The sequence below is a fragment of the Sinocyclocheilus anshuiensis genome, unplaced genomic scaffold (genome assembly GCF_001515605.1).
Source record: "Sinocyclocheilus anshuiensis isolate Anshui unplaced genomic scaffold, SAMN03320099.WGS_v1.1 scaffold364, whole genome shotgun sequence".
Classification (NCBI taxonomy): Eukaryota; Metazoa; Chordata; class Actinopteri; order Cypriniformes; family Cyprinidae; genus Sinocyclocheilus; species Sinocyclocheilus anshuiensis.
Genome location: NW_015555735.1, coordinates 1,305,146 through 1,320,365, shown reverse-complemented (window position 1 = coordinate 1,320,365; position 15,220 = coordinate 1,305,146). Strand labels below are relative to the sequence as shown.

The 15,220-nt window shown below is 37.8% G+C and overlaps 1 protein-coding gene across 1 annotated transcript in view; it reads left to right on the top strand.

Annotated features, from left to right (window-relative positions):
* LOC107673061 (agrin-like) overlaps positions 1 to 15,220 on the top strand; it is a gene marked incomplete at its 5' end in the record, with an annotated part of 148,835 nt that overhangs the window by 94,342 nt on the left and 39,273 nt on the right. The window contains 5 exons of the mRNA XM_016466495.1: positions 3,446 to 3,562; positions 4,916 to 5,080; positions 5,716 to 5,859; positions 7,251 to 7,375; positions 7,470 to 7,575. Coding sequence (XP_016321981.1) covers positions 3,446 to 3,562; positions 4,916 to 5,080; positions 5,716 to 5,859; positions 7,251 to 7,375; positions 7,470 to 7,575 — 657 coding nt within the window. The remainder of the gene's footprint in view (positions 1 to 3,445; positions 3,563 to 4,915; positions 5,081 to 5,715; positions 5,860 to 7,250; positions 7,376 to 7,469; positions 7,576 to 15,220) is intronic.

Genomic DNA, 15,220 nt, shown 5'->3' with positions numbered 1-15,220 from the left:
GTGGCTCTGTGATCAGAGCAGTGTGAGATTCCCTCAGGCTTCAAGCCTAGCTTGACTCCACTTGCGTGCGCACATGCGTGCTCTTTTCTCTCTCTCTCTCTCTCTCTCTCTCCGTCGCTCGCTGCACCCCTCATCCTTTATCTATGGTTTTCTCGAACTCTGAGTTTTCTGCTTCAGAGCCTCACAGGCCCTCTAGCCAGATCAGTCATGCTCCTTCAGTGGCCGTGGAAAATAAATCCTTTTGGAGAACTTTCAACCGGTGTGAGGAGCTTTTGGCATCTGCTTCCCATTGGCTGAGCTCAGATCAATGGAAATCTCATCGGGCCCTGCATTTGATATGCACGCTGCAGTCTCTCCTCCCCCAGTTTCTGACCCGTGCCTTTGAGAGCTGACGGGCCTCCAGAGCACCTTGCTGCTTTTTGCTAATTGGAAATTAGGTCTCGGTGACCTCTAGACAACCCGAGTCTCCTTGCAGTGAAGATCAGAGGATGCTGTAAGCTGCCTCTTGCAATTTGTTGGCTGATTGTGATGCACAGAGGAGATACTGAGCTGGGCTGGGCAAAAAAGCTACTAAAATTGTGACCCTGGACCACAAAACCAGTCATAAGGGTCATTTTTTCGAAATTGAGATTTATATATCATCTGAAAGCTGAATAAATAAGCTTTCCATTGATGTATGGTATGGAAAATTTGTTAGGATAGGACAATATTTGGCCGAGATACAACTATTTGAAAATCTGGAATCTGAGGTTGCAAAAAAATCTAAATATTGAGAAAATCGCCTTTAAATTGTCCAAATTAAGTTCTTAGCAATGCATATTACTAATCAAAAATTACGATTTGATGTATTTACGGTAGGAAATTTACAAAATATCTTAATGGAACATGATCTTTACTTAATATCCTAATGAGTTTTGGCATAAAAGAAAAATCAATAATTTTGACCCATACAGTGTATTTTTGGTTATTGCTACAAATATACCCCAGCGACTTAAGACTGGTTTTGTGGTCCAGGGTCACAATTGATATTTATAATATTTATACTTTTGCTGTTTTCAATATGTATTTCAATATTTATGTACTTTATTTTTTTTCAAATCAGTATAACCACAGTTTCTACCAAACAGAACCTTTGTGCCTGATTAGTTTGAAAATGTTTTAATGTAAAAATGAAAAACAAGTCAAATCTAGTAATATTTATTTAGATACAGATATTTAATGTATGTGTGTAATTTGATATATAATATTATTTAATTTCAGAATAACGCTTAATGTTTTGATTAAAGGCTCAAAACAACTAGTGTTATTTTCATATTATTTATGTACTAGTAGTATTTAGCAATATTTTGAATTAGCTTTTATTTTTTATATTTTTAGTTTTACTTTTAATTGTAGTTTTTTTTTAGTAAATCTTTCACTTTCATTAATTCTAATGTGCTTTTGTCATTTTTCTTATCTTTATCTTACTATTTTTATTTGAGTTTTAGTTTTAAAACTTATTTTATTTCCATTTGTTGCCAAGACAAGTTTTAAGTGTAAATATTTTTGACGTTTTTCATCTAATATTTAGATTTCATGTAGCTTTTTTCCAATTAACAAAAATGTTTTTTAATAGTTATAGTTTTAGTTAACTGTAACAAACCATTGAGTTGTTTAAGTAATTGAATATTTACAGAATTTTTAAATCTCTCATAAATTCTGAGACAATGATTTATTGAAACAAATGGTTTAAATCAGCATCAAAAGAATGAAAACATAAGATATATATTCAATATATCATCCGGCCCTAATATTGAGATGTTCCTCTTCAGTCTTCATTTCAATATAATGTGGTGTGGTCATTTTAACTTAGTACGGAGAAACAAACATTGCATTTTCTGTAAAAAATTGTTGTAATATTGATATTGTGATGTTCCCACAGTTTGGTAGGCGATCTTCACCCCATCTATGCCATTACCATCACCAATAATCTATGATACTTCAATAAAAATCAGCGTAGCGTTAGTTCTGGCAGGTCACGTTAGTCAAGCTCGCATCAGCTGACTCTCAGCTGATCCCCATCAACCTATGGGAATACGACACTGATCTAAGTATTCATATATAAGGTCCCGCAGTAGTATCAGCAGTTTCGCATTGCTCAATAGCTAATTACCCTCCTCCATCCCCAACTCCTCCTCTGTCAGTCAGGATTCAGCCTTCTGATTCTCCTTTGAAACAGACTAATTCTAAAATGTGTACATAACATTATTGAACTTTAACGATATCTGCAATACATTTATGTTGGTTCTGTTCTGTTTACCCTGGGGCGGTTATCGCTGCTCTCCCTGCTCTCATCCATGCTAGACTGCATGGATGCGCAGGGAGTTCTGCCCAGAACGGAACCATACCGCCAATCCAAACTGTATGCTAATTGTCAATCATCTTTGACGATAGTGGTCCTGACAGAAATAAACATCTAAGCTGATCAGCCTCGCTTGCAGCAGCACCTTGTTGGTGTCAGAAAGGATTGTGTTGTAGAACAAACGAGTGTAGAAAGAGGATGGTGAAGAATCGCAGTGAGACGAGAAGAAAGGATCAAATTAAAAGCACCTTTGTCATAATGGACTCAGTGCAGAGAGGAGAAGTTTAATGAGGTGTGGACAAAACCCATCTCTGGAGCCACAAAATGCTGTGAAAGGCACAGTGACACATCACTATTATACCCCAGGACGTGTACGCTCACGCCGACGGCCCCCTGATTTACGACAGCCTAGTCCTTCTAGCTCCGAACTCGAAACCACAAACCTGCCGCCTCGCAGCCATTCAGTTCAATGGCCTAGAGAAGAAGCGCTCAAACAGAACAAGTGTGGATAGACTGGGAAAAAAATGACAGCACAGATAAGACAAATAGGCACCTGCCATCTGCCTCCAGCACAACATTATCGTCAAACACCGCAACAAACTTCCTCCATATGTGAGCGGGGAACGCTAAAAAAGTATAATTAGGTTATAGCAAGAGTGGACTGACATCAGCGCGTCCTGATTTGCGCTCTTGTGCATTTGCGTCCATAAACCCGGAGTCCATAAATCTTTGTTTGACATTGTGGCGTAGGCATAAACGGCGCTATCTGAGACGAGAACAAATGGAGAAAACAGGCCCCTGAGAATGTGTCAAATGTCACCCACCAGACATTCGACGAGAGGTCTATTGTTTGTTTTCACGGCTGGTAATAGCATCATTTTTTCCTGATTTTGAATTGGTGTCAGGAATTGTAAATAGAATTGTTATCTGGCAGCCAGATGCAGGCTCTCCCACCTCTGCTCCTTAAGCGATTCTTATTGTGTTGTACTAAATTGCATTTCAGCTTGGATTGTTTAGTTTAATTTGTCTTAAGAATGCTGTGGATCTCAATATGTCTCTCTCTCTCTCCCCCACCCACCCGTTTGCTCTGTATCTTCTCTCTAGCTATCATATCAGCTCCTACAGAGCTCGTCGCCTCCCAGCACTGTAGCGAAACTGTTTACGGATGCTGCCAAGACAATAAGACCGCTGCCCTGGGTGTTGGACTGGCTGGGTGTCCTAGTACGTATAACTGCCATGAACCCTTATCTATCAACTAGTTCAGTGGCAGTTTGATTCAGTCATGTTAAATAACAGACATAAGCTAGGCCAAACACATTTTTTTAACGAAATTAATCTTTTTATTCAGCAAGGACATATTAAATTGATTAAAAGTGACAGTAAAGACCTTTATAATGTTACTAAAGATTTCTATTTCAAATAAATGCTGTTCTTTTGAACTTTCTATTCAACAAAGAATTCTAAAAAAAATACATCGGCGATTCCAGAAAACTGCAACAACTGTTTTCAACATTGATAATAGTAAGAAATGTTTCTTGAGCTGCAAATCAGCTTATTAGAATGATTTCTGAAGGATCATGTGACACTGAAGACTGGAGTAGTGACTGCTGAAAATTCAGCTTTGCATCACAGAAATATTACAATAGAATATAGTTATTACAATTAATATTTCACAATTTTCATTATATTATTAAATGTTTAGTGTTTGTAGAGGTCTTAAAGACTGTCTTAAAAAAAAATTTATGTGTCTTTTATCACATTAAATGATAAAAGCATGGACGTAGGAATGATCTGACATGGGGAAAGGGGATGTTGTAGGCTCATTAATATTAATAAGATGACATAACATTTGTACAATATTTGCTGAATGAAATAAGTGTGTACTTGGCATTCATTCATTAGATCCAGGCAGAGGTTTCTGCTTGATCCTGAAATGTTATACAAATTTTTATCTCCACTACGGAGCCCCGCACATGACATGCAAGAAAAAATAAATGTGCACGATTTAGCAAATCGAGGGAATGAATTAGTAAATCGTGTGCACAATTTATAAATCGAGGGAATGAAATAGTAAATCGTGCGCACAATTTATAAATCGAGGGAACGAAATAGTAAATCATGCGCACAATTTATAAATCGAGGGAACGAAATAGTAAATCGTGCACACGATTTAGCCTACTATTTTTTTTCCTGCATGCCATGCCATACCAAAAATCTTGAACTATAAGCAAAACAATTCATAATAATAAATATTCAAAAGTAATTATGTTTAATTATTCAAAATGTGAGTGGATGAACTTTACTTTTTCAAGTTGGGATGAACCAGTTTTAAAATTCTGGCCAATTCCAAATGCTTATTTTCTTATTATGGCCAATTATAGATAAATGGGCAATGTGCTGTTGCGGTTTGCAACCCTGACAACAGTCCAAAATATCACTTAACTGTGTATTGAACGTAAAATATGTTCCGACTAATTGCAATTGTGTAGCTCACGATTTCTTGTCTCATCCCACCTGGTTGGGACATGGAGTGACATGCTATTAACTTATAGATTGTGTCCGTTTCTTCTTTAGGTGTGTGTCAGTGTAATCATTACGGCTCATACGGAGTCACCTGTGACCCGTCCACTGGCCAGTGCTCCTGTAAACCCGGCGTCGGGGGACTCAAGTGCGACCGCTGTGAGCCCGGATTCTGGAACTTCCGAGGCATCGTTACAGAGAACATGAGTGGCTGCACACGTAAGCGTTCCTCTCTTCTCTCTTTCCTGGTGATTTGCTTTCGGGGCATTTTCTGTTAAATGTGTTAAATGTTCCTTTCTAATCCGAAATCCGAAGTGACAACCTACTCGTTTAACGTGCGCTATCCTTCCGGCCTCAAATGCGATTTCTGTCAAAACAAGCGTTTCGAGGTAAGTCTCCGAGCCACCGCGGGTAATGGGAACTGCGCGAGAGTGCAACGTGGCTTGACCTATAAGTTCTGCCTACAGACCAATAAAGCTCTGACGCATGTATTTGTGTGTTTGTATGCTGCTACAAAGCCGAGGATAGAAAAATAAGCGTGATTGAAACAGTTTGTGCTCTGTCCCAGGGGTCCTTAGAGCATTAGCACATTCTGTAGCCACGTTCGCTCTCACCCCAGGGCTTCTTGACCCTGCTTTGAACTCCACCAGGCTGTAGTCACTGACACAGAGCGAGCGCTATTGCTGTAGCTGTGGGGTCACAGATTGGAGCAGCTTCAGATTGCCTGCATGCATTTGGTGGATGTGTGGATGTTTTTGTCAGAGTGAAATTGAAGAGAAAGAGACAAGGAATCTAATCAAAACTGTTCAAGCAGATAAGGCTGACAGCCCTCTCTCTCTCCCTCTCTTCATCAGCGTGTAACTGTGATGGAGTGGGTTCGGTTCGTGACGACTGTGAGCAGATGTCAGGGCTGTGCTCATGTAAGCCTGGAGTTAAGGGCATGAAATGCAACATGTGCCCCGATGGCAGCAAGATGGGAGCCAACGGCTGTGACAAAGGTAATGCTGGGATTTTAATTATCACAAAACTCAGACGATCTCTCCAGGATTGCAGTTCTGATGCAGCTAGGTTGTGACTTTAGGAATTATAATTAGGTCTGTTTTTCGCAATGTTGGGTTACGTGTAGAAATAATAAAAATGATGGCACTGGTTAATTAATAGTCTTTGTTAATTAAAAGTGTTCTGACAAATAAGGCTTTTAGTGTCATGTCAGAACCATGGCATAGTGATAAGATCTCAGAAAGATGTGGGTGTGAATCTGGCAGTATGTTTGAGATGGTCTGGGCTATCGATTAACAATATATCTACCAGTTATTAATAATATTATTTATATTCTGTTGATACTGTAGAGTGGCCAGTTTTGGATGATTATATGCCCAGTTTTTTATGTTTTTAATACTTAAAAACACTATAATTTAATAACACTGTTAAATGTAATATTTTGCAAGCCTGAAAATAAATATCCATTTTTATACATTATCACTTGTAGCATTTAAACAGTTTATTTTAGTTTTTAATATTTTTTTTAATTTACTCATTAAAGTATTATAGAATATAATAATAATATAATTCAAACAAAATTGTATAAAATATAATATTGACCATTTCTCATTTATGATCATTTACCATTTTCATTATGTGAAAATAACCGTTTTTTAAATCTTATTTAAATATCTATTAGTATCTAATAAGATATTTTATTTAGTATCTTATCATGCTAAAATAATTATTTTATTTGAATAATTGATTTCATTTTAATGATGAATTATGATAATTATCTTAAAAGGCTAAGACTACAGTATAATATTATATACATTAAAAGTAGAAAGCCCATTAAAAAAATAAATTAAACTCGAAATGATTAGCTACTTTATACTAAATATTGTATCAGTGGAGTTCAAAGTTGAATCTTCAAATGCACACCAGGGGTGACAGTGAAATGCTATCCTGATGTCACCCCCTGTGTTGGCATGGTGAGTAGAATGAAGTCACCGTCAGCTATTGACAGGAAGTGAAGAGCTTAATGAACTCAACAGTCCCAGCATAGAAGTGTTCATGCAGTGTTTCTGCCAGATAAAAGCTGCCACATGAAAGTACAGAAGAGGAAGCCAGTCAATGCTGCAGGCCAGGCAGTGCAGCCCAGCGCTCTGATGTCAGAGTAAAGAGTAGACTTCTGTGGCAGGCAAGGTCCAGGCTCTGCTACTGATGCAAGTCCATCTTTCTGATGAATATATGTGGATTAACAAGTAGCCCACACTGAAATGACCGGCATATATTGTGTTTTGTGATGCTGGTTTCCCACATGTTTGTCCATGTGTTTTAGCTTTCAGAAACCCTTAAAAGTTCAATTATCAGTTATGAATTAACCAGAGGCCAATCTGTTCCACAGGACCCGAGGCACCCAAGTCCTGTGATGAGCTTGTGTGCCACTTTGGGGCATCATGTGTGGAGGTGAACGGACAGGCTCACTGTGAGTGCCCGTCGCCAGATTGTGATGAGAAAAACAAGACCAAGGTGAGCTTGCATAAGTCACAGATCCACACTCTACACCTACTCTAGTGATGAAGATTTCTTCTCTAATAATAGACATGGACATGTTTGTGGACAGGTATGTGGTTCTGATGGGGTCACCTATGCAGACCGATGCCAGCTGAGGACCATCGCATGCAGACAAGATAAAAAGATCACTGTGGAGCATTTAGGCCAGTGCAAAGGTGAGATTAGCCTCTTGAAATCAGATTTGTTATCTGTTTTTTGCACTAATGCATACAGACATCTAAGAAAGTGTGAATGATAAATTATGACCCTGGAGCACAAAACCAGTCATAAGTAGCACGGGTATATTTGTAGCTATAGCCAACAATACATTGTATGGGTCAAAATTATCGATTTTTCTTTTATGCCAAAAATCATTAGGATATTAAGTAAAGATCACGTTCCATGAAGATATTTTGTAAATAAATATATCAAAACTTAATTTCTGATTAATAATATGCATTGCTAAGGACTTCATTTGGACAACTTTAAAGGCGTTTTTCTCAATATTTAGATTTTTTTGCACCCTCGGATTCCAGATTTTCAAATAGTTGTATCTCGGCCAAATATTGTCCTATCCTAACAAACCATACATCAGTTGAAAGCTTTTAGATGATGCATAAATCTCAGTTTTAAAAAATGACCTTTATGACTGGTTTTGTGGTCCAGGGTCACAATTAAGAAAGTCATTAAGAAAGTCATGAACCTCTACTTCAGTCTTCATGGTTTCTTTAACTAAAAAAAGGCTTAATCATTATTATTGTCTTTTTTTCCAGTAAAATATTATAAACATGAGTAGACCAAGATAAATATGCTACTTGACAAACAAAAATGCATAATATAGTTTTAGATAAAAATACCAAAAAATGTTTTCAAAGAATACATTTTGTATTTTTACTGTATTTTTGTCCATTTCAACAAAATTTAATTTTAATGTACTTTTTAAATTTTATTGTATGTATAACAAATGTCAAGGAAGGATTTTTGAATTTTAATGTGTTTTTAATTATTTATTTTTAATGTTTTATTAAATTTAGTCAGAAAATGTATTTTTTATTTTAAAAATAAAATAATAAAATTTATTTTAATTGTGCTTGTAACAAAATTGAGTGAAGAAATTAAAAAAAAATTGTATGGGTAAAAACAATACAAAAGAAAAAAAATACTGTTCCCTCAATATTCTCTGAAAAACTCTTATATTACACAAAATGGCTTTACATTAAGGATGTTTAGGTGAAAAGACTGGAAAACAAGAGAAAAATACTGATTAAGGACATTCATTTTTGCAGTTTTACAAGGTTTGTTGGGGCAAACTGCATGGCCCACATTTAGGAATGGGGTCACTGTGTGTGGGATGGGTATGGGGGGTTTTGATTTTGAGTCTTTGAATCACCTGGAACTGGGCGACATTTGATTTGCATCACCCCTGTGTGGATTAGGGAGCGTTAACTGCACAGTCTGAAGGAAGCACCTGCAATCCGGCTGCTGTTGCTGTCGGGAGGCCTGCTTTGGGTAGAGCAGGCTGTGTAGAGAGTTGGCCATCGCTCTCTTTCTCTCTTAAATCGTTCATCGGTCACTGTGTACATGCATGGGCAAAGGGACCTGGTAGAAGGCCAAGGTTAAGACTTTCATGTCGGCTGTATGTAAGAAGCACTATGCCAGCTCACATCAGAAGGTGTTCTGCAGGGAGCTGCTCTGAGATGGGCATGGCACGTGGTGGACATCGCCATCTGCCGAATCCTGGATCAGGGCCAATGGGAGGTGCCAGACATTTTCAGCAGCAGCCCATGCAGCCACTCTGTCAGACCTGTTAATGCCACATAAGTGCAGCTTGATCTAACATGAGTCTTGTGTTGCGATGTTTTTCATAGCTATAACCAGGTCCTTATGGATTCTCTGCCAACAGAATATTAAAAAGTACAGCACATCGCTCATTCTTTGCCTTCAACATAAAATCATTTCACATTCCTTATGTAATTGTGAACAGTTCCTTAGTGTTATTTTAAAGAAAAGAATGTCTTTGTTATTTTTAACCAAAATGTGAACCTATAAAACGCTGTTCCATTTCCTCTGATGTCACTGAGGTCATTCAGGCTATTAGATAATGTTAAACAATTCTGTTTAGCCACTGTTTTTTCAAATTCCCACTTTTCTTTTTCTAGTGAAAAACTAGTGGGAAAAAACGCTCATTTTTCACTAGCAACAAAACAACCATAGTAAAATACATTTATTTCATAGTAAGTATAGTTCAAATCTATTCATATATTTGCTGACATATCGCTTGAGACTTACTGATATAAAAAGTACTATTAAACTTTACTGGACTTGTGCACAATGCACATTTTTTAATATTAAGCCTAAAATGTGTTTTAATGTCATTATTGATGAGGATTGTATGATCTTTGAATAATATCGTTCTTTAAATGCAAGATATTTAAAGTGTACCTGGAGTATACTTTCAATAGTTCCACTTTAGCACAATCAAATATACTTCAGCATATCTTTAGTTGGGCTTTAGCACTACTTCCGCACAATTAAAATGCATTAAGTACAAAATTAGTTGTTCCAAGTTTGCAGACTTCAAGTATACCAGTTTAGTATGCCAGAAGTACAATTGTAGGGTACTTTTATTAAGCACATAAATATGTTAATGTATTTGTAGTATATTTAGCATGAAATAAATATAATTTAATTCAAATGACACTAGGGAATATATCAGCCAGGAAAATTAATATTTGGACATTTTGATCAGGCATCAGCCAATAAACAATTGAGTACATACATTTGTGTGTTATGTTATGTTTATATATTAAATATATTTATGTATAATATAAAATCTAAGAATATAAATGTATATACATTTGTAGATTTTGGCAGCAGCCATTTAAACTCCATATCGTTCATAATTAGTTGACACATTTTCACCATCCAGTCAATTCTTTTTGTGAACAGCAATTCACGTCTACAGATATTTTAGTTATTTGATTACAGCTCACATTTGGCAAATTGATTCTGGACCTGGATATAACATAACACCGCAAACTGATGTTTAGAGATTACGATTGGACCACCATCCCTGTAGTCATTAACCAGAGCACCTCTCTGTCTTGCTCTGTTTCTTGGCATTACCTGCCTGTATGACAAGAACCCAGCTGCTCTTCTGGGTTTATTCAGGGATCTGGGAGGAAGTAAAGAGCGGGCTTAGGTTGGATCTTCACCAGCCTAAGGCGGAACTGGCAACAGCAGGACCATTTATTAGTTTCTTCTCTGACATGTGGGGTAAAGCGGCCCAGGCTTCAGACTGTTCGGCAGCCCTGAGGTGGAGGGGTTAGATCACAAGCTCATTTCACGTGTGACTGGATGTGAATTAGCCGAAAGCCTGCCTTTCTCTCTATATTTCTCCCGCTGATCTTTTGACGCTCTTTCATCATCAACTCTTCTTGATGACAAACGGTGCTATGAAACGCCACACGGAGCGAGTTACTCCTCGTGTTGCCATAGCAGGCAGCAGATGAGGCAATCAGTGGCACATCTTGGTACATGACGCAGGGCGTTCAGGGTCTTGAATGGCTGAGAAACTTTTGGCTCATCAAGGGTCCAAGACTTGGCAGCTCTCACATATGGTGTCATCACCTGTACGCTTGCTGCAAATTGGCAGTCTATGCATTAGCATATGGGACGGGCGGCTTTTGGAGTAGATGTTAGTTTTGGTTATCGTTTTTGTTCTAAACAATATTTTCCGGGTTCAAAACCCGTTTATCTCTGTCATACCACAGAAAAGAATTTCGAATCATCCCTCAGTGTTAAAAAAAAAAAAAAAATTAAAATGGAAATCTACAGGGCAAGGCATAGACATTAAAATACACACTATTTCACAAGTCTGTTCTGATAAAATTGCTTACTAACCTTGTCTGTGCAGAGTTGCATCCAATTTTTCAACTTTTCTCATTACCATGTAAAGGCAGTAAACCCTGCAAGGTACTATTTACATAGGGAAAAATCCTCCCACAAGAATTGTCGTATAACCTGGAGTTTATCTGCTTACTACAACAGTAGAACCACTGCTATAAGGGCATTTAAAACAACTGTACATCTCAAATAACTCCCAATTTGTATGTAAGCATATTTATGTTTTAATAACAACATGACATGAGCATTAGTGTAAATTATTCTGATTTACCCAGTGCTTCTCAACCAGGTGACCAGGACCCACTAGAGGCCTCAGCAAACTTCCAAGGGCAAAAACAACTATAAATCAAGATATTTCCTGTTTTAATTCACTCCCTCAATACTTTTTTTTCAGGGTTCCTTCTGTCTAGAAAAAAACCTGGATATATGAAGTAGCCTAATTATAAGTATGATTTCTAGACCTGAAAAGGTCACATAAATTTCAGGTGGAATTTTTGAGTAAAATATATATTTTTTAAATCCTTACCCTTGATACTTATCCAGTAAATCATGAACAACTGGAAAAAATCATGCAGCTTCAAATATTGTTGTGGGCATTGGGGGAACCACTGCTGTACAAAGTGATGAAGTAACATGTAAATCTCGAGATTTGATATTTTGTCGATGGCTTGGTTTCTAATTCAGAGACATTGCACCGCTATATTGCAAATAGCCCCGTCCCCATGAAATCTCATTGGTCCAAAATTCTGCTCCACTAGGGGTATGCCGGTATCAAATTTTCATGTGTGATGAACATCATAGCAAATACACAAATCTGAATGGCTGTTTAAATCATTTAAACACCTTTCAGAAACAGAAAGTAGTGCAGCTGCTTTGTTTACAGGGTTTCCGGGGTAATGGCTGCATTTAAATGAATTATTATTATTATTATTTATTTATTTATTTAGTCATTTAGCAGACGCTTTATTATTATTATTATTTCTGCAGTTTAGTGCCATCTGCTGTCAAAGAGTGAAAGTGCGCTTTCATCCAGAGCGTCTCTCACATGTTCCGCCATGTGCTTCTCGTCCGCGCTTATTTAGATCAGAGTGCGCACGCGTCTTTCACACAGCATACAGCGGTGGTGTGCATTTTGACCAGTTGATGGGAAAAGTTTTCTTAAAATGCATTCAAAATTCTAAATAATTTGTAATATATAATTATTCACGGTATTTAGAAGTGCCCACGATAACAATATCGTGCATATTCATTACCTTGATATGTCGCATTACTGAATACCGGCACAAGTCTATGCTCCACATAGCTAAATATTACACTTAAAAATGTTGTCAGTGTGGACAGACTTAAGTCTGGAATCATAGTTAGATTCATTAGTACAAGAGTTACAAACTGAAATGATTTTCTGTGGGGCTCTATTTGCATTAAACACATTGTTTATAGAGCTTAACTTACATTGAATCCGGAACCATCTTCTTTACCCCTTTCATTTCCTAGTTTCTATGCTTTTCTCTCACTCTTTTCTCTCTCTGGCTCTTTCAACTTCACTTCCGCCTAAAATACACACGCGAGTACAATGTTGTATGAAAAGACAGAAAGCCATCTTAATAACAGCCTTTCAAGAGTAAGTATACGGCTATGGCGACTGAAGATGACAATGATTTTTGCGTCTTCTAATTGTGCACCCTGCCTCTCTGAAAACCAAATGGAGCGTTAAACTTGATTAAGGCGAACTGACTGCTCCCGTTGCCAGTTGCTCTCTTTCAGCATGCGTATTTGTGTCACAAAACCCAAAGCTGAGGCGAGCGACTCGAAGCCCACACCCCAAAGCTCTCTTTCCCTCAGAGCGAACGCTACGCTGAGCTCCTGAATGACAGGTGCAGCCGAGTCGAAATAAGAAAACGCATGCCGTGACACACGACGATAGCATCGGTGCTCTCCCGCACAAAGCTAGCGTATCTACACACTCGCTCCCTCTCGCCCAGGCTGTGACAGCCGGTCTGATAGAAGTAGTATTCCTGTAAGGTATCATATTTCACACCTCGTCAGCTACTCGCTGTTCAAATGCGAGATGATTAGCATGTAATTAAGAGCCTGTGCTAGCATGTTATCAGGTTCCCGACCAAGCGCGGTTAGCCTGTACACGAGGGATCCGTTAAAGTTGAGCACGAAGCCACGGATGATTGGGCGTTTGGATCCCTTGGTCCCTATTGTGGTGAAATCTTCGCGCCACGGTTATGGTTGTCCTCTGAATCTTTATATATATATTTATATATATCAGAGAATATGTATCTTTGATGAAGACTCTTGCATTGGTAATATCTTTAAGTTTGATCTCAGCTGCTGCATTGGAGAGGTTTGTGAGAGTGTTGAGAAGGCTGCGGTGGTTGGAGCATAGACGGATGCCTGCATGAAGGGAGGGCTTCCTTTGAAGCTGCAGCTAAACCCTGCTTTTCTGCCCTATTTATATCAATCATTCATCACTAGAGGCTCTGGCTGTCTGTGATTAAAGCCTCCCTACAGGAGGGCAACATCTGAATATGTATATATAATTCATATCTACATGCACTCTCTCACATGCACAAGCGCACTCTCTCACAGATCAACCATATTCTGCAGCCTCAAACCCAGTAGTGTATAAACACTTCTGGTCAAGAGTCTATGTAATGATCGGGTTGAGCTTGCAGAAAACCTAGCTTTTAAAAACCTCAAAGAATTACATCAGAAAGATGTGGTGAAGCAACCTGGGTCTTCTACATGTGCAGTTGATTAATTTTGTGGGTAATTTAAAGGGATAGTGCACTCAAAAATGGAGATTCTGTCATTATTTTTCACTCTCTTGTCATTCCAAACCTGTGTGACTTTTAAAAGGTAAGGTTTAAAGAATACCCTTGCTGCTATTTTTCAATGTAATGAAAGTGAATGAGTATTCACACTGAGTAGCTTCAAAATGACAAAAAAGCATCATGAAAGTGGTTCTTTTGAAGTGGAGTCTTCTGAAGTCATAAAATAGCTTTGTGTACAGGATAAACCAAAATTCTAAGATACAAATTGTCATCATTTATTCACCTTAATGTTGCAAACCTTTATGACTCCGGTGGAACTTAAATACGATATTTAAGAAATGTTCTTAATGTCTCTAAAACTGTTTACCAATAGTAGTACCAACATCTGGTTTTCATTTTGGGTGAACTATCCCTTTATTCACTGAAAATCTTGGCAATCCACTCTAGCTGTACTTGGCATGTTCATTAGATTTTATAGGAATAGAATGAATCATACTTTAAGTCATATATTTTCTATAAATTGGCTGATTTAGTTCACAGAACCACTCTGAATGATTCACTCACAAATCCAACTAATCCAGATTTCACTGACAAGGAATATATTAGTAATTTGGACCAATTTATTCTGCCTTTTAGAAGCTTGAAAACTTTAGTTACCAGTCATTGTAATCATATGGAAAAGAATGACAAGGACACATTCAAAATCTCTCCTTTTATGTTCCACAGAAGAAAGTCAGTCATAGAAGTTTGGAACAACATGAGGTGCAAGTAAATGACAAAATGTTCATTTTTGGGTGAACTAATCCTTTAAGGCTCTTTTTGTTTGACTACAAAAGGGGCTCTTTGCAGGTGTTCAGGTGTTGGGGTGTAATGAAGCTTAAGTGATATGATGGAAACACAATGCTTTTTACAGACTGGAGTGGGTTTATGCCCGGTGTTTCAATACATCTGATTTTGATATGAATCTGTGAGGCATACAAAGCATTGCTCGGGCTAAGGACGCCCCACTGAAACCATGCTGAGGCTTTTTTTGTTTGTTTTAATGGCAAAGAGAGATGGGTGGGAGGGTGTAGGTAGAATTCAAAGGTGAGAAAGAAGGCTTACAGAAACATTTCCATCTATGCTTACCCAT